General features: G+C 42.0%; 1 protein-coding gene across 1 annotated transcript in view; it reads right to left on the minus strand.

Annotated features, from left to right (window-relative positions):
- The window catches only part of LOC115216356 (A-kinase anchor protein 9), a 120,701-nt gene that overhangs the window by 30,558 nt on the left and 66,270 nt on the right, over positions 1–23,873 (minus strand). The window contains exons 17-26 of the mRNA XM_036506358.1: positions 22,553–22,732; positions 21,608–21,799; positions 18,343–19,308; positions 17,367–17,712; positions 14,840–15,015; positions 11,890–12,108; positions 9,723–9,896; positions 7,546–7,741; positions 6,557–6,779; positions 3,226–3,246 (exon numbers count right to left, since the gene is read on the minus strand). Of these exons, the coding sequence (XP_036362251.1) occupies positions 3,226–3,246; positions 6,557–6,779; positions 7,546–7,741; positions 9,723–9,896; positions 11,890–12,108; positions 14,840–15,015; positions 17,367–17,712; positions 18,343–19,308; positions 21,608–21,799; positions 22,553–22,732 (2,693 nt within the window). The remainder of the gene's footprint in view (positions 1–3,225; positions 3,247–6,556; positions 6,780–7,545; positions 7,742–9,722; positions 9,897–11,889; positions 12,109–14,839; positions 15,016–17,366; positions 17,713–18,342; positions 19,309–21,607; positions 21,800–22,552; positions 22,733–23,873) is intronic.

Consider the following 23,873-nt stretch of genomic DNA (forward strand, 5'->3'; position numbering starts at 1 on the left):
TACTGGCTACGGCCACGTTCGGATGGTTTTCTTGTGTGCCACGTGCCACCGGCACTGGTACCACAAAGATACAAATTCCATTGATGTTCATCTATTTTGATTTGTTTTGATTTTCACTTGCCTCAACAGGTCTTCGGTCTTCACAAGTGTCACAAGAAGGAAGGTATGCACAGGTGGACTGACTACGTCCCAGGTAGGGGCCACAGGTTATGGCCTGACTAGTCTTGCCGGGTCTTCGGATGGTGTTTTTATGTGCCACCGACACAGGTGCTGGATGAGGCTGGCGAACGGCCACGATCGGATGGTGTTTGTTACGTGCCCACAGCACGGAGGCCAGTCGGTGCGGTACTGGCTACGGCCACGTTCGGATGGTTTTCTTGTGTGCCACCGGCACTGGTACCACAAAGATACAATTCCATTAATGTTCATCTATTTTGATTTGTTTTGATTTGATTTGATTTGATTTGTTTTGATTTCATTTTGATTTTCACTTGCCTCAACAGGCCTTCACAAGTATCACAAGGAGGAAGGTATGCACAGGTGGACTGACTACGTCCCAGGTAGGGGCCATGGGATATGGCCTGACTAGTCTTGCGGGTCTTCGGATGGTGTTTTTATGTGCCACCGACACAGGTGCTGGATGAGGCTGGCGAACGGCCACGATCGGATGGTGTTTGTTACGTGCCCACAGCACGGAGGCCAGTCGGTGCGGTACTGGCTACGGCCACGTTCGGATGGTTTTCTTGTGTGCCACCGGCACTGGTACCACAAAGATACAATTCCATTAATGTTCATCTATTTTGATTTGTTTTGATTTGATTTGATTTGATTTGTTTTGATTTCATTTTGATTTTCACTTGCCTCAACAGGCCTTCACAAGTATCACAAGGAGGAAGGTATGCACAGGTGGACTGACTACGTCCCAGGTAGGGGCCATGGGATATGGCCTGACTAGTCTTGCCGGGTCTTCGGATGGTGTTTTTATGTGCCACCGACACAGGTGCTAGATGAGGCTGGCGAACGGCCACAATCGGATGGTGTTTGTTATGTGCCCACAGCACGATGGCCAGTCGATGCGGTACTGACTACGGCCACGTTCGGATGGATTTCTTGTGTGCCACAGGCACTGGTACCACAAAGATACAAATTCCATTGATGTTCATCTATTTTGATTTGATTTGATTTTCACTTGCCTCAACAGGTCTTCACAAGTGTCACAAGAAGGAAGGTATGCACAGGTGGACTGACTAGTCTTGCCGGGTCTTCGGAAGGTGTTTTTATGTGCCACCAACACAGGTGCCAGATGAGGCTGGCGAACGGCCATGATCGGATGGTGTTTGTTACGTGCCCACAGCATGGAGGCCGGTCGATGCGGAACTGGCTACGGCCACGTTCGGATGGTTCTCTTGTGTGCCACCGGCACTGGTACCACAAAGATACAGATTCCATTGATGTTCATCTATTTTGATTTGTTTTGATTTTGATTTTGATTTTGATTTATAATAATAATAATAATAATAATAATCATAATAATAATAATCCTTTCTGCTATAGGCACAGGGCCTGAAATATTAAGGGCAGGAACTAATTGATTACATCGACCCCCAGTGTTTCACTGGTACTTAATTTATCGACCCCGAAAGGATGAAAGGCAAAGTTGACCCTGACGAAATTTGAACTCAGAACATAGCGACAGGTGAAATACCGCTAAGCATTTTGTCCAGAGTACTAACGATTCTGCCAGCTCGCTGCCTTAATAATAACAACAACAATAGTAGTTTCAAATTTTGGCACAGGGCCAGCAGTTTTTGAGGGGAAGGGCCAAGTCAATGACTTGAACACCAGGTGCTTAACTTCATTGTCCCAAAGAGGATGAAAGGCAAAGCTGGTCAAGATAGGAGTTGAACTCAGAACATAAACTGTTGGAGGAAACGGTACTAAGCATTTTTTTCTCAACATGTTAAAGTTTACCAATTCTGCTACCTCACTGCTTTGATAATAATAATTATTTCTACTGCAAGTGCAAAGCCAGAAATTTGGGAGGGTAGTCAATTATATCAACCCCAGTGCATAACTGGTACTTCTTTCATCAACCCTGAACGGATGAATGGAAAAGTCTGATATCAGAATGTAATATTTGGAATGGTGTCATCTTGATTGTTCTTTTCTACTCTAGACACAAGGCTCGAAAATTTTGGGGGAGGGGGCCAGTCGATTAGATCGACCCCAGTATGCAACTGGTACTTAATTTATCGACCCCAAAAGGATGAAAGGCAAAGTCAACCTCAGCGGAATTTGAACTCAGAAGATAAAGACAGATGAAATAGCGCAAAGTATTTCACCCAGCATTCTAACGTTTCTGCCAGCTCGCTGCCTTGCCATCTTGATTGTTGCTTGCAGTACTTTTCAACAGGGTTCATTCCCGCCTTCTTCAGGTGTCTTGAGATTCACCACTCTAACTAATACAGGAAATACTAAAATGGGGAAATTCTTCATCTCAGAAATATAGAATTGTATCAGAGTGTAAAGCCAGAAGGAATGCAGCTAAGCCTTTTGTCTGCTGTGCTAACGATTCTGCCAACTTGCCGCCTTTCTAATTTCTAATGCTGCTGCATGAAGAAATTGCCAAAGCCACAGACACACAAGAGAGGGAGGAGAATGGAAGTCAATCACACAAGACAGAGAGATAGAGAGGGAGGTAGGAGAACAAGGAGAAAGGAGAGCAGGGAGAAGGGAGAACAGGGAAGAGGGAGAGAGGCAGTGGCAGCAGGGAGGAGAGCAAGAAGGGAGAGCATGGAGGGGAGAGTAGGGAGGAAAGGGAGCAAGGAGGAAAGAAAGTAGGAAGGAAAGAGAGCAGGGAGTGGGGAGCAAGGAGGGGAGCAGGGAGTGGGCAGCAAGGAGGGGAGAGCAGTGAGAGGGAGGGAGAAAAAGGTGAGGGAGAATTAGAGAGAGAAGGGGAGAGATAATAAGGTGAGAGAATATAAGATTAAAGAAAGAGGATTAAAGAAAAAAAATAAAGGCAGTGAAGGAGAAAGAATAGAGAGGGAGAAAGACCAAGTGAAAGAGAGGGGGAGAGAGACCAAGGGAGAGAGAGGGAATGATAGACCAAGTGAAAGAGGGGGAGAGAGAGAGAGACATAAGGAGAGAGGTCCTTTCAAATATAAAACAGCAACAAAAAAACTAATAAAAAAAAAGTGACTGAGGCTAGTGTGGATTTGAACTTACAGCATTTCCTCCCACAAACACCTGCAGAAAGATAAGTCAGACACAAACATAGTGACAGTAGAATTTACAATAAACATACCACTCCACTGAGTGTATTGCACACAAACAATTCGTTTTGTTAATTATGAGTGATGGAAGCAGTATTAGTACCAAAAGAGAATCTCTTTATATCCAACTTAACAGAGCACCAAATACTGTGTTATTAGCCTTGAGAGATCCTCTCATGTAGGAGTTCATACTGTCTGGCATGCACTGATGATTTGTAGTAGAATGAAATCAGGAGATACAGGAATTCCTGTGCCCATAGTAGGCAATTCTCTTCAGCTATGATCTACGAGGGTAAGTCAAAAGGTAATGCCATTTTGTTTAGGACAGGTATAATTACCAATACAGGAACATGTATCATACATCAAAATGAAACTGGTCCTCTGTGGATCACATCCCTACTTCTCAACATAGTCACCGTTTCTCTCAATAGCAATGTTCCACCTTCGAATGAGAGCATGTATCCCTGCCCCGAAAAAATTCTTTGAGTCACTTCTTCACTACAAAGTCAAAGACACAACACCTTCTTTCGAAGGCTCGTAACAGGTGATGAAACATGGGTTCATCATTATGAACTGGAATCAAAGAGGCAGTCAACAGAATGACGCCACTCTACATCACCACCACCGAAAATGTTCAAGACACAAAAGTCAGCTGGAAAAATCATGGCGACTGTCTTTGGGATGCTCAAGGTGTTATTCTCGTTGATTTCTTGCCAAATGGAAAAACAATAAACTCATAATAAGCTTCATTTTGATGTATGATACATATTCCTGTGTTGGTAATTATATCTGTCCTAAACAAAATGGTATTACGTTTTGACTCACCCTCATATGTGTGTGCTTTTATGCATCAAGTGTCAATATGAGATGGTCTCCCAAGGCTAATTACGCAATTTCATAATGGGGTTTTTTTTTTGCTTGTTTGTTCATTTTTTAATAATTAGATGAAGAAAGTCAATGCCCCAAGATTATTCTGTGCCTTTTTTCTCAGAGACTTTCCAAGACTGGTAGAAGGAATTTATTCTCAGACTGGACACCTGGGCAAAAATGCTTGCTGCAAAGTAGAATCTGCTGACAGCATCCAAGGACCTGATGAAAGATGCTGTCTGCCACAACCTTATGTAACTTAATGTAGGGGTATAATACATACTACAGGCATTATATACAGGTGTGTGTGTGTGTGTGTGGACAGACAGATAGATAGATAGATAGAGAGAGAGAGAGATATATTACAGGCCTCACATATAAATGCATGTATTTTATATATGTTCATGAATTAAGGACAAAATAAACAGGAATTATATAATCACTTTCATTAGCTTACAGCTGTTTCGGCTATTAGAAGTAAGAGAACTCAGAGGTGAGTACTTGTGCAATGTCTCATAGCTTTCTCGAAGCCTCTGAAATGAGTCCACAGACTGCACTACTCCTTATAGCAAAAACAGCTGTAAGCTAATGCAGTTGATTATGTAACTCCTATTCTTTTGTCATTCATTCATTGATATTGCACTCTGTACTCACCAAACACTTTTCTCTAAAGAATAAGTGTACAGAGTTTGACTAATTGCTCATTAGTATTGTTACATCTGTGCAAAATCATAATATATACACATGTATACATACATATATGTGTATACAAAATCATAAAGAGCAAATGATATTGTCATAAAAAGTTTCAGATCGGGTGTTTGTCTTGGTTCTGGGAAACGTACACCACATTCCTGCATGTTGCGACAGGATGGGCATCTAACTGTAAAATACTGCCATACAAGACCCATCAAACTCATGCCAGCATGGAAAAATGGACGTAAAATAATCCTTTCTACTATAGGCACCAGGCCTGAAATTTGGGGGAGGGGGATAGCCGATTCAATTGACCCCAGTGTGCAACTGGTACGTAGTTTATGAACCCCAAAATGATGAAAGGCAAAATTGACCTTGGCGGAATTTGAACTCAGAATGTAGTGGCAGACAAAATACCACAAAGCATTTCACCTGGCGTGCTACTGATTCTGCCAGCTCCATGATGGAGTAAAATAATAATAATGGTTTCAAATTTTGAGGGGAGGAGCAAGGCGGTTACATCGACTCCAGTGCCCAACTGGTTCTTATTTTATCAACCTGGATAGGATGAAAGGCCAAGTCAACCTTGGCGGCACTTGGATTTAGAACATAAAGTCAGAAGAAATGCCACTAAGAAATTTGACCAGCATGCTACTGATTCTGACCGCTGTGGTTGAAATAGTGGTGGGAGGGAGTTGAGAAATACCAGGAGACTTAAAGAAACCAACATCTTGTATTGTACATCAGATGTGGAAAACCTCAATAGAAGAGCAGAAGAGAAATTAAAAATAGTTGGAGGCAAGACATTAAGGCAGAGCTGAAAGAGTAAGGACCCAGCTGAAGAAAAGCAGAAAACACAGCTCTGGGTTGAAAAGAATCAAAAGAAAAATTATCAAGGGTAAATGATTAATTGGGAGAGAAGAGATTCATTAAGTTATATATAGTCATCATCATGCTTCTGCGTTTTTCCCACGCTAGTGTCAAATTGCATCCATTCTTCACTTTCCCAAGGATAACATGGATGCATGTATAACTGCTGGTCTTCCATGAAATACCTTTTCAAAGCCTGTGCCTCAGAGAAGGCTTTTCAGGATGCAAACAGACCTCTAATCTTACAAGATAATTCAACTGTATTTATGATACCAAAATTGCAATATAGAATCCATCCTGCTTGTGCAATTCAACTGAAAATGTCACTTGCATGGTGGCATTTGATACTTGGAACTTTATCCTCCTGCTATCATCATCGTCACCATTTAATGTACATTTTTCCATGCTGGCATGGGTCGGATGGCCAAACAGCAACTACCAAGCCAGAGGACTGTGCCAAACTCTATTGTCTGCTTGGCACGTTTGTTACAGCCTTTCCAAATGCCAACCATTTTAGAGTGTGCTGGGGGTATTTTACACAGCACTGGCACCAGTGAGGTTACTAAGTAACTTGCATGAGAAGATCCCCGCAGCCAAAGAGGGAGTGGCTTCGATCCAGGTGATGAGAGATTAAAATACGACCGAGGGACAGAAACAGGTGTCTTACTGTAGCCATTTAAAAAACTAAGAAACAAACAGGGGGCATGTTCTCATCCCGCCCCTCTACCACCACATAAGAAGTAGTTAAATTTTAACATCAACCAATAACTACTGTTAACATTAGTAATTAGTAGTTCTAACTATGATGTAATGAGTGAGATGAGGGGACTGCTGAAGTATGGGATACTTACATGAGGGACAGATAGCGGCTGTGCTCCTGTTCAAAGGCATCTTTCACTTTGGCTATGTTCACCTGGAGGTTGGTCACCTCACCATTTAAGTCCATGGCATGGGCCTTCGATTTGGTCAGCTCACTGGCCAGCTCCGACGTGCGTTTCCGCTCCATTTCAATGGAAGAGTGCAAGTCATCCTGGATGACACGAGACTGCTCCAGGCGATATTCCAGTAATTTAACTGAAATGACAGAGAGGAAAAGGTTGAGAGAGTGAGAGAAAGATAGACAGACAGAGAGTGTGGGAGGATGTGTGAGAAAGAAAGAGAGATACAGAGTGTGTGTGTATGTATGAAAGAGTGTGAACATGTGTGAGAGAGAGGGGGGTGAGTCATAGAGATAAATGGATTGAAAGATAGAAAGATGGAGAGATAAAGCAAAGGAGAGAAAGACAGAGAGAGAAAACAACCACCACATCCACCACCACACTACCATCACTACAGCCACTACTACAATAACCATCACTATCACAGCATTCATGATCACTACCATCACCATCACTACTAAACCACAAGCACCACCACCACCACCACCACTACTATGATGATCATCATTACAACAACCACCACAAACCTAACGACCACTACTGCCACCATAAGCACCACCCCTACCATTACCACCGCAACCCCTGTAACTACAACCACTACAACAATCATAATCAAAACGGCCACCACTACCACCACCAAGGCCACAACCCCCATTGATGTCCCAAACAGAATATACACCAGTGGTTTTCAACTTTATTAATATCTGGGCCAGATCTAAAACCTGGATTTTTATTTTTAGGGATCTGCACCAAAGGAAGTAAAACACAAATCAATTGAAGAAAAATTTGTAATATTTATAGAGGGAAAACCATTGAGGACCACCACAAGGATGCTTGAGGGTTGTATGAGGCCCTGGGAGCCGCGGTTAAGAACCACTGGTGTACACTGTATAATTACTTACTGTGTCTTTGCAGCTGATCTTCCCGTTTGATTCGTTGTTTCTCCAGTTCCTGCAGTTTGTCGGTCAGTTGTTCTTTGTCGTCATGGTGCTGTAGTTGCATGATGGCCAGTTTAGCCTTCATGTCTCTCACTTCGGACACCAAAGACTGACGGTCAGCACATATCACTTGCTCCAGTGAAGCTTTCTGCTGGCATTCCTGCAGAGAATAAGGTACATGGTCAAATTAAAACTTTTGTTTGCGTAGCGTTGTGGACATGGGTATACATACATACACACTTGTTTATATGAATATGTACACACACACACACAGGTGTGTTTATGGATACATACATACACACACATACAAACACACAGTTCTGCAAACAGCAGACAAAATTTTCATATACCATCAAGTACAAAGCTAATGATCCATTCCTTTTCAAATACGGGTTCATTATAACAACATCACCACTGAACTCCCATTTTCTATGCTGGCATGGGTTGGATGGTTTGACAGGGGCTGGAAAGGCTAGGAATGGTACCAGGTTCCACTGTCTGTTTTAGCATGGTTTCTACAGCTGGATGCCCTTCCTAATGCCAACCACTTCACAAAGTGCACTGGGTGCTCTTTACATGGCACCAGCGCCAGTGAAGTCACCAAGTAACTTGTAAGTCAAAGATCCCACAACTGAAGGAGGCATTGTACTGATGGAAATGGCTCTGTGAAAAGCAATGAGAAGTTAAAGTACAATAGGGGGACGGGAACAGGTGTCTTGCTGAAGAGGAGATACATGGTGGCTACCAAAGTGGAGGAGAGAGAGAGAGAAAGATACCCTCAAGTTACATGGAGGTGCAAGGGTGAGTCAAAATGTAATGCCATCTTGTTTAGGACAGGTGTAATTACCAACATAGGAACATGTATCATCCATCAAAATGAAGCCAGTCCTCCGTGGATCACATCCCTACTTCTCAATATTGTCACCGTTTTTCTCAATAGTAATGTTCCACTTTCAAATGAGAACATGTATCCCTGCCCCGAAAAAATTCTGTTGACTGTTCTTTGAGCCACTTCTTCACTACAGTTTTCACTTCCCCATCACTAGAATAATGTTTACCTCTCAAACCCTCTTTCATGGGGTTGAAGAGATGATAGTCTGAAGGTGCTAAATTATTTCAACGATGAGGAAGTGAAAACTGTAGTGAAGAAGTGGCTCAAAGAACAGTCAACAGAATTTTACGGGACAGAGAGACATGCTCTCATTCGAAGGTGGAACATTGCGAATGAGAGAAACGGTGACTATGTTGAGAAGTAGGGATATGATCCACAGAGGACCAGCTTCATTTTGATGTATGATACATGTTCCTGTGTTTGTAATTATACCTGTCCTAAACAAAATGGCATTACTTTTTGACTCACCCTCATATATATCCGTACACACACAGCTCTACATATTGTTTAAGCCCCAACATTAAGTCAACCCTGACAAAGGACACCAACGATCAAAGGCATTCTAGCTGACCACCCTGTATATTTATGTATCATAATTATTGGGGGAAGCATGGCTGTGTAGTTGAGAAGCCTGCTTGCCTAATATGTGGTCTCAGATTCGGTCCCACCATGCACCACCTGGGGCAAATGTCTTCTGTCATAGTCCTGTGCCAACCAAACCCTTGGGAGTGGATGTCATGGCTAGAAACTGCGAAGACCTGTGTGTGTGTATGTGCGTGTGTATTTGAGATTAACTATGAAACCTGGGAAATGCAAGCATAAGACCATCCTGCCTAGCAAAGCTGCACCAACAGAGGTCCACTTCCAACAAATGGAACAGAATTGCAGGGGCACAAAAGAAACATAAACTCTGCAAGTTCAGGGTCAAATCCTTGCCTTCAGTCCCAACAGACCACCAGTGTCCAACCTGATGTAGAGACTTCCAAACACACATCCGACTGATTGGACACACACAGACACACAAAGCCCTGTCTTTATCTCCCATGTGATGTCCTTGGTCAATGTTGACAACAATGGACAAACTAATAAAAATTTGTGTGTACCCTTTTCTAGACATCACATGAAGATTGTGAATGAGTCTCATTGTCATACAGGCAGGGTTCATTGATTGACAACATTGATGTTGTTATTGATAAGGGCGATGGTAATGGTGGGGTGGAGTTTTTAACGACAATAGTTTATGGATTACCTGTTCAATGATCTTCTGTTCAAGTCTCTGCACGGCTGACAGATCAGTCCCATCGCTGTTGATAAGGACATAACTCCTCAGCTCAGACAGCAACACATCTCGCTCTCGCATGAACACATGGCTAAGGGTGTGCAACAATTCCCTGCGCCAGTCAACGTTGGTCGAACTCAATTCCTGAAAGCAAACAGACAGAAAAAAAAAGAAAGAAAGAAACATGAGATGGAAATTGTAACAATATTAGGAATTTGCAAAAAAGGAATTCTAGAGAATTGCATCATCATCATCATCATCACTATCATCATTTAACATCCACTCTTCCTTGCCTGCATGGATGAGAAGGAAGTTACAGGGGCAGACTTTCTATGGCTCAATGTCCTTCTTGTTATAAACCCTCATCTGCTTCCATAAAAGGTAATATTTCCCCCATGACCAAATACATTTTACAGAAGACTGGAAACAAGGAGCACGACTTGTATAACAGTGACACTTAATAACAACTATCATGTGGTGTCAAGGCAAGGAAACAGTAACACATATACAAACATGCCCACATACATATATATGTGTATGTATATATGTGTGTATATACATAGAAATATACATAAATATGAAAGTGGAACAAAAATGCAATAGAAGAGAATAAAACATTTGGACAGTCAGATGATACAAAGGCAGACAAGAGAAACAACAATTAGGACAGGCAAAAAAAGACGGGTCAATTGTGGCCTTTGTTCCTCAGTCAAGTACCATAAATCATGACTGTTTTGGGCAGTTACACTTGGGACGGTTTGATCTGGTCGCGCCCCTCAAAAAGTCTAAGCTAAGAGCATTAGACCCCTTAGTAAGAAAGCTAGCGAATGTGCATGGCAACAAAGACCAAAACTGGAGGACATGATACACAATTACGAATACAAACAACAAACAAATAACAACAAGTGTCTTTCGACTAAGAATGAATCCAATTGAGCTGGCATGTATGAAGTGAAAGCCTAAAGGCAGGAACATAGGAGGTATTGGCGGTCGGCAGTTGGACCAAGAAAGAAAGATCATGGCTGGCCAGGCACTGGTCATGTGGAACAGAATCGAGTGCTTTTGGCGCTAAATCATGATACCAAGTTAACTGGCATCCCTTCTTGCAATTTGGCATTCTTTCTTCGAGTCCTTATTCATTTAGTCTTTTTTCAACCATGTCTGTAAAAATTTAGTGTTAATTCTTGTGGCTTCGGAATGTTCATGACCCCTATTTTTAGCTAAGCTGGGGCTTTTTAATACCCTGATTTTATATATATTTTTATATATATATCTATTAATTTTGCCAATATGGTTTTATACTTGTGGCCACCACTAATAATCTCTTCTGAGTAATAATGTTCTTTACACACACACACACACAAAAAACGGGGCTTCTTTCAATTTTCATCCACCAAATCCACTCACAAGGCTTTGGTCAGCCTGGATCTGTAGCTGAAGACACTTGCCCAAGGTACCGTGCTGTGGGACTGAACCTGAAACCATGTGGCTGGAAAACAAACTTCTTACCATACTGTCACCCCAGCCATTGCAGAAAAGAAGACTGAGTAGAGGGAGTTAATTAAATAGGCTGTTGTGGGGTAAGGCCTTATAGGAACAAGAAGAGAAGGCAGGACATGTGAAACAGGTGGTCAATCAATGACGGTAACAGCATCAGAATATGACAATATCAGGGCTATTATGTGGTCATATTATCCAATGAGATACATCCACCATGTGGGCATTGTGGTCAATGAGAGAACTTTTATGTGGTCATTCCAGCTAATAACAGGTCCTCTGGATGGTTATTCTAGCCAATGACAAAAGCTCTATGTAGGTCCCAGCCAGTAAGAGAACCACTACAGCCAAATATAAAGCTTCTGTGTCATCACACTAGCCTGAGAAAACCTGTATGTGGGTTCTAACCCAGGAGAAAACCACTAAGCTTACCCTAACATATGAAAGCATCAGTGAAGGAATGTCTACAAGATCACACAAGCTGCTAGAAATAGCAACCCCTAATGATCTATAAACAGGAGGAACAGAATGAATAATGTAGTTCCAGATACACATGTCTGAAAGATTGCTGTAAAACTTTTGATCATAAGATCTGACCTAGGCCTAAACAAATGACAGGAAAAAAAACAAAAAAACTCACCCAATCAGGTGTTGCTAGTTGCTGTTCTTGGGCCAAAAGTTCTTTGAGGGCCTGAATAGCAGACAACAGTGTCTGTCGTTCTTTCTCCCAGGCTGTACGCAGAGCCTCAATGTCGATGTTTCTAGCAGTAGGTTTTGGTGTGGTGTGGTATCGAATGAACTGTAGTTCAGACAGCGTCAGTGTTTGAATACCCTCTTTCTGAATACGGCTTAATAACACCTTCAAGAACACAAAGGAAAAAAAAAGAAAGAATTGGGCTTTAAAAGCAATATATGTATTAGAGTGGGTTTTATTGCAGAACAGCATAAATGGTGGAAAAATCACAGCAAAACAGCTTGCATATATAATATCACGTTATGTCTCTTTATATTCCTCAAGTTCAAATCCTAACAAGCTAAACTAAGCATTTTGTCCTTGTGTAGGGATGTGAGGACCAATCAAAGAAATATAAGTCAAACATGAATAGAAAACGGTTTTCTATAGCTGATGAGCTGCGCTTGAGAAGACCTGTTGAGTCAAGTAAAATCAAAACCAAAAGCAAATCAAGATCAAAATCAAAATGGAAATTGTGATCGATGCCAGTGCCGCCTGACTGGCACCCATGCTGGTGGCATGTAAAAAGCACCATTCAAGTGTGGGTTGGTGCCAGTGCCGCCTGACTGGCACCCATGCTGGTGGCATGTAAAAAGCACCATTCAAGTGTGGGTTGGTGCCAGTGCCGCCTGACTGGCACCCATGCTGGTGGCATGTAAAAAGCACCATTCAAGTGTGGGTTGGTGCCAGTGCCGCCTGACTGGCACCCATGCTGGTGGCATGTAAAAAGCACCATTCAAGTGTGGGTTGGTGCCAGTGCCGCCTGACTGGCACCCATGCTGGTGGCATGTAAAAAGCACCATTCAAGTGTGGGTTGGTGCCAGTGCCGCCTGACTGGCACCCATGCTGGTGGCATGTAAAAAGCACCATTCAAGTGTGGGTTGGTGCCAGTGCCGCCTGACTGGCACCCATGCTGGTGGCATGTAAAAAGCACCATTCAAGTGTGGGTTGGTGCCAGTGCCGCCTGACTGGCACCCATGCTGGTGGCATGTAAAAAGCACCATTCAAGTGTGGGTTGGTGCCAGTGCCGCCTGACTGGCTCCCCATGCCGGTGGTACATAAAAAACATCATCCGAATGTGGTTGATGCCGTGCCGCCTGACTAGCTCCCCATGCCGATGGCACGTAAATACCATTTTTGGAGTGGTTAGCTTTGGGAAGGGCATCCAACTGTAGAAACCTTGCCAGATCAGACTAAAGCCTGGTGCGGCCTCCTGGCTTGCCAGCCCAAGGTCAAACCATCCAACCCATGCCAGCAAGGAAAATGGATGTTAAACAATGATGATGATGATGATGATAGCTCTTCCTTCAAATTTATGCTCCTCAAAACAAAATCTATATCATGAAGATTATCTTTTGCTAGTTCAGTCATTGGACTAGCCATGCTGGAGCACCACCTCAAAGGGGTTTTAATTGAAAACCCTGTGTTTTTTTTTTTGGGGGGGGGGGTTGGCCAAGGGAATCATGTACTTATTCTATTTTGCTCTCTTGCTGAAACACTAAGCTTTGGGAACATAAACAAACCAATACTGATTGGGAAGTGGTGGTGGGGAGGGGATAATAAAAATAGACACAATAGCATACAAACACACACACACATAATGGGCTTCCACCAAGTTTTTGTCTACAGAACCTACTCACATGGCATTGGTCAGCTGATCCTATGAAATTTCGCTCGAACCACACAATATCATTTTACAAGAAAGACTAGGACGAAAACCTTAGGGTAATGTAATCCTACATAATAACACTGTACTTGGATAAAATACAAGACAGTGATGGCCAGAACAGCTTTGAGTATAGGGATGTTCGATCAAGGAAGAGCTGGGGCTAAACAATAACAACTGTTCTTAGATTCCCTAATTCAATTCCCCATAATCATCATCATCATCATCATCATCAATTGCCATGCTGACATGGGTTGGATGGTTTGATAGAATCCGATGTGTCCAAGGACTGCACCATGCTCCAATTACTGCTTCAGCATGGTTTCTACCGATACCGACCACTCTACTGCATGGATTGAGTGCTTTTCACACAGCACTCACACCACTGAGGTCACAAAGATTGTTTGAAAACCACAAGAGTGTGAAAAGGTCCCAATACCAATTTCAGTGATACTTCGCAGTATAAGCTTAATTCATCGCCTGACCAAGCTCATCTTACGATTTACTCGTTTTACAAATCAATTTTCCCTATTGAAATTAACTAAAATATAATTAATCTGTTCCAGCTCCACAAAAAAAAACACTCAAAATTATTTTTTGTGGGTTTTAAAACAGAAAAGGCATAGTTACAAGTAAAATGACAATTATAAAAATGAGAACGCAACAGAAATATGTAAACTGGTTTTATTAACTGAATTACCTTAACCCTTTTGATACCAGCCCGGCTAAAACCGCCTCTGGCTCTGTAGTACAGATGGCTTGTTTTCATAAGTATTGAATTAAAATCTTCCACCAAACCTTAGTCACAATCTATGTTCCCAATACTAGCTTAATGATAACTAAGTTCTTTTACTAAATTCTTTGCTATATTTAAATTAATTGAATGAAACACAGAGCATCTCAAAATAAATACAGTAATGAAAGGGTTAAAGATGGAACGCTTTGTGTGCTCGTACTGCCGATTTCCTTCCGCTTGTATTTCAAGACAAAAATTTGCACAAGTCTCGGCTCGTACAGCAAATTATTCGTACATTGGGACACTCGTACTATGAGGTTCTACTGTGTTTCGATTGCTTTATTACAAAGCAATAATGTTATGACATATATACCAGAGAGAGTAACTCCCTCAAAAACAAAGATATGAAGATCAAAAGACTTCTCCTTTGCAAAAAAAAAGCCATAAATTGTTACCTTTAGGTGTTCTTGAATCTGTACATCATTGGTTCCATAGAGAGTCGCTTCAATGTTTGTCTGTTTCGTTGTTGTTTCTGGCTTCTGAACATGTTCATTTGGCACAACTGGACGAAATTCAGGAGATTCTACAGAGGTAGCACCCCAAGCCACATTAGTGGAACTAAATCCAGAGGCTGTAACACAAGTGAACATGTAAAGATTATATATCTATTTGTCACTGGCGGGTGTGTGTGTGTGTGTATGCATGCAGAGAGAGAGAGTTAATGGTAGATACGAATGTATACAGTAGCACGGAAATGATTATGAAAGTGTGTGATATATATGGGACTATAGGAATAAATACATAACATTTTCTGTATGTCTCTGTGTAAATGTGTATATATGAATGCACACACACATACACACGCATACATACATCTATCTACTGTGTGATGGGTAAATTGTTGCCATTATATATTTTTAATCTGATGCATGCACATTGTTTGCTTTTGATTTTGTAGACTACAGAGTATAGTAGGGTCAGTTGGGCACCATCTGTGAGAAAAAACAGCACCATGATGTAATTCAGTTTGCTAGAAATTTGGAAACGACTTGCTGTTCTGCTTGGCATTTGCACTGGAAACTCTAATACAAATTTTTCAAAACGTCTGTGTGTCAATCTGAGGACAGTGCAGAAGATTTGGAAAGAGTTGGATAAGTCCAATGGTGGTTACGAAGGTACTGCATGGTGTTTGGAGTGATCACTATTGATGGCGACATTATGCTTCCATTCATCTTCCCACATGGCCTCAACATGTAGGCCTACACCAAGGGCCAGGGGAGGTAGTGCTGCCGTGGGTCAAGAGGGTGACTGCTGGAAGACCCCATGTCTGGCAACAGGACTTTGCACGATGTCACACAAGCAGGAGAACCCAGTCATGGCCGTCAGACAATTTCTGTGACCACATCACCCCTAATGTCTGGCCACCTAACTCCTTAGACCGCAACCCCCTTAATTATTATGTGCGGGCTCAGTTGAGTGAGAGACCAACAAAACTCCTTGTAACACTAAAGATGAAATGAAGGCAAGGATTGTGGCAGCATTCACCAACTTAAACAAGGAAACCGTCTAGAAGAGTTGCAGGAGATTCTAAGGTCATCTGGAGACCGTGGTTGAAGCCAATGGTGATTTTATTGAATAAATTTTCTCTTCGGTATTTCAAGATATTTTTATGTAATTTTGGTAAATATATCTGTTAAAATGTCAGTGTTATTTTCATTTTTGCATAATTTAGACAACAATTTATTCACTGCACCCTATATATACACACACACACACACACACACACACACACACACACACATACACACACACACATACATATATATATATATATAAATTTATATAAATAAGGATAAGATCGATATTTAAATACTGATCTTATCAGGTGGCCAGCATGGGAATAAAAACCTTTCAAAGGTAATAATTATTTAAAATTATAATTTAGGGTGTCTAAGAGATACCACCATGCTGAAAATAGCAAAGCCAGAAATCCGGAATCTGGAATTATCCAGTAATTTTTTTTGTTAGTTTATTTTGTCTCTTTGTCTTCTCTCCTAGTGCTATATGAACATTTAATATGGTTTTAGAGTCAAGTTTTGACTGCTATTTCCAGTGTGGTGGTATCTCTTAGATACCCTAAATTATAATTTTATATATATATATATATATATATATATATATATATATATATAAACACATACAAAGAAGGTGAGTTGGGTGACACCATTGAGTGCTGGATAGAATACCTTGTGGTGTTTGTTCTCACTGTCAGTGCCCTAAGTTCAACTTAGCTTTCCATCCTTGAAGGGTTCAATAAAAAGTATCACATGAGGAAGGTAGGGCCACAGCAGCAGCTTACTTGTTTTAGTCATTAGACTGTGGCCATACTGGAGCACTGCCTTGAAGAAGTTTCAGTTAAATGAATCAACTCCAGTACTTATTGTGTCAGTTTCTTTTGCCTAACTGCTAAGTTATGGGGGTATAAACACACCAGCATTGGTTGTCAAGCGGTGGTGAGGAACAAACACAGACACATTATTACACACATACACATGCGCACACATATGTGTACACACACACACACACATATATGACATGCTTCATTTCAGTTTCCATCAACCAAATCCACTAACAAGGCTTTGGTCGGTCCAAGGCCATAATATAAGTCACTTGCCCAAGGTGATATGCAGTGGCATTGAACCCAGAATCATGTGGTTGGGGAGCAAACTTCTTACCATGTCCTCCTGCACCTGTGAGGACCATTTCTCACCAACATTTTTTTTGCTTTTAAATAATATTAGCAAAACATGGATTTTCATATAATAACAAATAATGGAAAAAAACTGGAAATTCCACCAACCCATGATAGGGAAAAAATGCAGGGTTGGGGAAATAAGCCAAAATATGGATAAATATGATGGTTAGTAAATAAATAAAATAAAATAAAATAAAATAAAAACAAGAAACAAAGACAATCCTCACATTTTCTGTCTGTTTGGCTCATGGGTGATGATCTCGACAGTTCTTGTAGCATTTCATCAGATCGTACTCTTGTCTGTTGGTTATCAGACATCTTTTCCAGTATTCCAGTCTGCTGAGTTGCTTTATCTTGACACAGTTGCTCCAGAATGGTACGCATCGATAGCAGCTCATTGTATACCTGTTTGATGTGACCGATGACCCTCTCTTGTGAGATGGTGCTACTTTCGTCTGCCGATGTACCACTCGTGTCCAAATTCTTTTCCTCCAGCTGCCCTATGCGTAGCTGAAGCAAGGATCTTGTTTTCTCAAGTTCTGACTCAAGACGGTGGACAAGAGTTTCTGGTAGCTGCAAGAATTTAGTGAAAAAGAAAAAAAAATGGGAGATTTTTTAATGGCAAACCTGAGATAATGAACGAATGTTGGTGAAGATGCTGTACTTTAAATGCCAAAGCCTACACTCAATTGCATGACCTACACTCAGTATAAGTCCCTCTTCAGTAGCATAGATCACCTTTAGTGACTAGTTCAATATCACAACCTACACTCAATGTCAATCTATACTCGATGTCATACCATCAATGACAGAACTCTCAATGTCACACCGTCAATGACAGAACACTCTCAATGTCTTGCCATCAATGACAGAACACTCTCAATGTCACATAACTCAATGTCACAGCCTACAAGCTATGGCATTAGGTTGTGCCAAGGTTAAGTGGAAGACAGCTACCCAAAATACCATTCAATGGAACTGAACTTAAAACCAAGAGGTAGCAAAGCTAGTTCCTTAACCACACAGCCTCAGTACTCTAAATGCAGAGGTTCACTATCAAGGTCACTTCCTGATTCCCACTTTCACAACATTAAACACCACAGATGGTTATTCTCTTGATATTTGATGTATCAGAACACCAGTTTCTCTCCCCCAATCTACAACAATAGCATAACAGAAAATATAAGCAAATGAGTCTCTTACCTGAGGTTTCATATTGGCTGTCTCAGCACTTTTGATTGTGTCCTCAGACAGAGATTTCTCTTGATGCACAGCTTTACTACTTGAACTGTCTGTCAGATCCTCATCAAAAGAATTGTGATGTTGGCATATACGAGTCATCTCCTGAGCCCTATTAACCAGCTGAACTTGCGTGTCCATCAGGTGATCTCGGACGGTCTGCAGTTCCGTCTCTTTACTGACCAGCTGTTTCTGTAAGTCGTCCACCTCACTGCGAAGCACCACAATTCGGCCCTCGGCCTTTGTGGCTTCGATCTGCTCTTCACCAAGCAATGTGTGGTACTCCAGTTTTGAGCTGTGATATGACGATGCGGACTTCTCAAGCTGCTGCTGCAGCTGTTGTAGCATGCTGTCCTTTATCTGCAGCTCATTCTCGTAGCTCACAATCTTTGCCTCCTTCGACTCAATGTCAACTTGTGATGCTTCCAGCTTTCCGAGCAGTATGTTGATTTGCTCGGAAAGCTGGCCACCATCCTCTGCAGTCTGCAAGCTCGAGACCTGAATCTCAGCTTCCTGGGAGTGCACCTTTTGATTAGCCTCAACCAGCTCCATCTCCAGACGCTCCACATCGCTCTCTCTCTTCTGGATTTCCTGCCACAGGTCCGTGAACTTTGATTGGATTACCTGCGTGTCTTCCAGAGACTGAAGGTTGCTAGGTTTCAGCTCTTCAGACTCCAATTTAAACAGCTTCTTCTTCAAATCGTCAATGTGATTATCATTCACCAGCTTCATCTCCCACGCCTCTTGCAATTCCGTTTGCAGCTGCTCGCATTTGCTCTGCAACTGATCGGATTTCTTCTTTTCTATGTCAACAGACAGGCGTAATTGACTAAGCTGCGTGTTTCGTTCCTGCAGTTCTGTCCGTAGGTTCTCAATTTCTTTAGACTTTTCTTCAGCCACACGCTGGGAAGTTTCTAGATCTGACTGCAACTGGTTAAGAAGAAGGAAAAGAAAAGATTTTTAAATAAAAAAATTTAAAAGACAGCAAAAAATAACTCCAATACATTATCAATTAACTGCTGAGACTTAAATGTAATCAATATCAATCATGAGCTGCATCAGGTTCCATTGTCTGTAGAAAACAAACCAAAAGAGGAAATGAACCCTGGTGCAGCTCCCCAGCCTTGCCAGCCCCTCTCAAACCATTCAACCCATGCCAGCATGAAAAACAGACATTAAATGATGATGATATGCATTAATAGGGCAGCGAGCTGGCAGAATCGTTAGTACCCTGGGTGAAATGCCAAACGGTATTTCGTCTGTCTTAACATTTCGAGTTCAAATTCTGCCGAGGTCGACTTTACCTTTCATCCTTTCAGGGTCGATAAATTAAGTACCAGTTGTGTACTGGGGTTGATCTAACTGACTGGCCTCCTCTCCCAAACTTTTGGGCCTTGTGCGTAGAGTAGAAAAGGATGATATGCATTAATTAGCAACAGAAAAGGAGTAATGAGAGATACACAGACAGGATTTGAACCATGTACTTATAGCTTCACCAACTCCACTAGGCACAGGTATGGCTGCATGATTAACAAATTTGCTCCGCAGCAGCTTCAGATTCAGTATCTTCTGTAGCTCTTGGCCAACCAAAGCCTTGTAAGTAAATTTTCAGATAGAAACTAAAAGAAGCCCACTGTGTATATCTTTCATACACAACATATCTCTCAGCGCAATTGTTTCTCGGCCTTTAATGTAGGCTGACTTTACACAACCAATTCATTTCACACTATATCTATCTTCGAAACTCATGTCTCCATTACCAGAACACATCACAGCTTAATCCTTTCAATACAAAATCCAGCTGAAACCAATTCTGGCTCTGTAATACAAATGTCTTGTTTTCATAAGATCTGGATTAAAAATCTTCCACCAAATCTTAGTCACAATTTATGTTCCTAACAATTCTTTGTTATATTTTAAATTAACTGAAAAAAAAGACACAGTGCATCGCAACAGAAATATGGTAACGAAAGGGTTAAACACACCAGAGAGAGAGAGAGAAAGAGAGAGAGAGCGAGACAGGCAGAGAGAGAAAGAGACAGTTAGAGATAGACAGAGAGACAGGCAGAGAGAGAAAGACAGAGACAGGCAGAGAGAGAAAGAGAGACAGACAGACAGTCAGAGACAGGAGAGAAAGAGAGAGAGACAGACAGTCAGAGACAGGAGAGAAAGAGACAGAGACAGACAGTTAGAGAAAGACAGAGACAGGCAGAGAAAGAAAGAGACAGACAGACAGTCAGAGACAGGCGAGAGAGAGAGAGACAGACAGACAGAGAGAATCTATTTGTACTATAACAAAGCTGTGATGAGTTGACCTGCAAGAAATCGCAGCCAAAACCCTACTACTGTCCCTAAGTGGCACTCAGTTATGAAGACAGGTGTTCCAGTTGATCCAATCAATGGAACAGTTTGTTCACAAAATTAAAGTGCAAGTGGCTGAGTGCTCCACAGATACAGCTACCCTTAATGTAGTTCTCAGGGAGATTCAGCATGACAAAGAATGAGACCAGGCTGGTCCTTTGAATTACAGGTACTCCTCGTTTTTCCAGCTAAGTGGACTGGAGAGATGTGAAATAAATTGTCTTGCTCAAGGACACATGATGCTGTCAGGTATTGAACTGACAACCTTACAATCATGAGCTGAATAGAATACCACTAAGACACACACCTTCACACTACTATCACTGCTATTACTACCAACACCACTACTACTGTTGGGTCAACCACGGTCCCTCAACATGGTCTCTCAATGTGTTAAGTCACATCCAACCATCTGAAAAATGGAAAGAGACAGATCTTGTCTCAGACAAATAATAGCTGAGATGGCCACAGTTGGAATCTCTTTGATCATAAGTCAGCACCACCACAACCGTCGACAACAATAATTTAACTGAAGCAATGTCTAAGTCCGTGGAGGCGCGTGGCTTAGTGGTTAGGGCGTCAGTATCATGATCGTAAGATTGTGGTTTCGATTCCTGGACCGGGCGATGCGTTGTGTTCTTGAGCAAAACACTTCATTTCACGTTGCTCCAGTCCACTCAGCCGGCAAAAATGAGTAACGCTGCAATGGATTGGTGTCCTGTCCAGCTGGGAAACACATATGCCATTGAAACCGGGAAACCAGGCCCATGAACCTGGCTAGGCTTTAAAAAAAGGGTGCATTTATTTATTTTTTATTTTATGTCTAAGTCCACCTTAGAATCTGAAAATAGAAAGGCACATGACTTACCTTGGATACTGTGGCTTTATCGTCCTCTTCTTCACATTCCGACGATGACCGTCTGGGGCTGCTGCTGGCTTCTACAGAATTGCTAGCGGTCACTTCGTTGTCCACTACAGACTTGTTGAGATTGTCCAGACGAATTTTGCACTCGTCCAGTTCAGCTTGGACCTTGCTCTGTTCTTCTTCCCTCAGAAGGAGCTGCGAAATTAGAGACAGAGAGAGAGATTTGGATTCCAATTAATATTTTGGAGCAATTTCAAGAACATTTTTGTGACTTCTACCCATCAGCACAGAAGCCAGGTGGATATCTCTTTAGACTCCATCCTCAGCATATGACTGGTACCATTATACATCTGTTTTCCATGCTGGCATGGGTTGGACAGTTTTATAAAGGAGCTGGCAAGCCAGAGAACCGCACCCGGTTGCAATTGATTGTTTTGGTATAGTTTCTATATCTGGTTGCTCTTCTTAACGCCAACCACTTCACAGAGAGTACTGGGTGCCTTTTATTATGTGACACTGGCAATTGACAGGGTCACCAAATGCCTTGCAAAACCAAAACAAATAATAATAATCACCCTCGACTGAGAGGGGTGAGAGTTGTATTGAGTGGGTGTGGTTTTTTATGTCAACCCCAGTGCTCAACAGGTACTTATGTTATCGAGTCCTAAAGGATGAAAAGCAAAGTCGACCGTGACAGAATTTGAACCCAGAACATAAAGAAGGATGAAATCCCGTTGAGCATTTTTGCCCAGCATGCTAACGATTCTGCACCTTAATGGCAGAAGTAATAATGGCAATGATAATAATAATAATAATAATAATAATAATAATAATCATGGAGATGGTTGTGGTGGTGGTAGTGAGGTTGATAGAAAAGATGATGGCGATGATGATGAATGGTAGTGTGATGATGATGATGGCTGTGTGGTGAAGATGTAAAGTACATACCTCATTCTGCAAGTCATCCACCTCAGCCCGAAGTACAAGGGTGCGTCCCTCCTCAATACTGATGAGTTCATCTTTCTCCTGATGCATCTTCACCAGGGTCATGTAGCTCTTTTCACGCTGGCTGATCTCCACAGCTTGGTCGTGGGACTTCTTCTCCAGATGATGAAGTTGTTCCTGAAGCTGGAAATCAAAACAGAGATTAGAGACTAAACAGAGAAATACCGAAAGGACAGCTACGGATTGGATGTAAGTAAACGATGTTATGTGCGGTGGGCATGGTTGGCAGGAGAGGAATCCAAAATATAACACAACTAGAAACAAATACTCTTTTACTTGTTTCAGTTATGCTGGAGCACCGCCTCTAGTCGAGCAAATCAACCCCAGGATTTATTCTTTGTAAGCCTAGTACTTATTCTATCAGTCTCTTATGCCAAACTGCTAAGTTACAGGGATGTAAATACATCACCATCGGTTGTCAAGCGATGTTGGGGGGGGACAAACACAGACACACACACACATATGATGGGCTTCTTTCAGTTACCGCCTAGCAAATCCACTCACAAGGCTTTGGTCAGCCTGAGGCTATAGTAGGAAACACTTGCCCAATGTGCCACAGTGGGAATGAACCCGGAACCATGTGACTGGTAAGCAAGCTACTTACCACACAGCCACTCCAGCACCTATACTGTCACCATTTATTTGTTTTAGCCATTGGATTGTGACCATGCTGGAGCACTGTCTTGAAAGGGCTTAGCTGAACAAATCAACCCTAGGGTTTATTTTTTCCTAAGGCTGATGCCCTATTTTACTGAAACCACTAAGATACAGGGATCATCGTCATCATCATTTAGCGTCTGCTTTCCATGCTAGCATGGGTTGGACGGTTCAACTGGGGTCTGGGAAGCCAGAAGACTGCACCAGGCCCAGTCTGATCTGGCAGTGTTTCTATGGCTGGATGCCCTTCCTAACGCCAACCATTCCGTGAGTGTAGTGGGTGCTTTTTACGTGCCACCGAGAACAGGTGCCAGACGGGGCTGGGATGTTAAGAAAAAAATGTTAAGAGAAAAATCAACACAGGTCGCCAAGTGGGGGTGAGGGATGAAAAGACAAATACACACAGCAGGCTTCTATACAGTTTCCATTTACCAAATCCATCTACAAGGCATTGATCAGCCCAAAGCTATTTTAGAAGACACTTGCCCAAGGTGCTATGCAGTAGGACTGAACCCAAAACCACATGGCTGCAAACAGCTTTGTAATCACACAGCCATGTCACTGAGATATAGAGAGGCTATGGAAAGTGTGGGTAAAATGTATCCCT

This window comes from Octopus sinensis, linkage group LG10 (genome assembly GCF_006345805.1).
Source record: "Octopus sinensis linkage group LG10, ASM634580v1, whole genome shotgun sequence".
In the NCBI taxonomy this organism is placed as follows: Eukaryota; Metazoa; Mollusca; class Cephalopoda; order Octopoda; family Octopodidae; genus Octopus; species Octopus sinensis.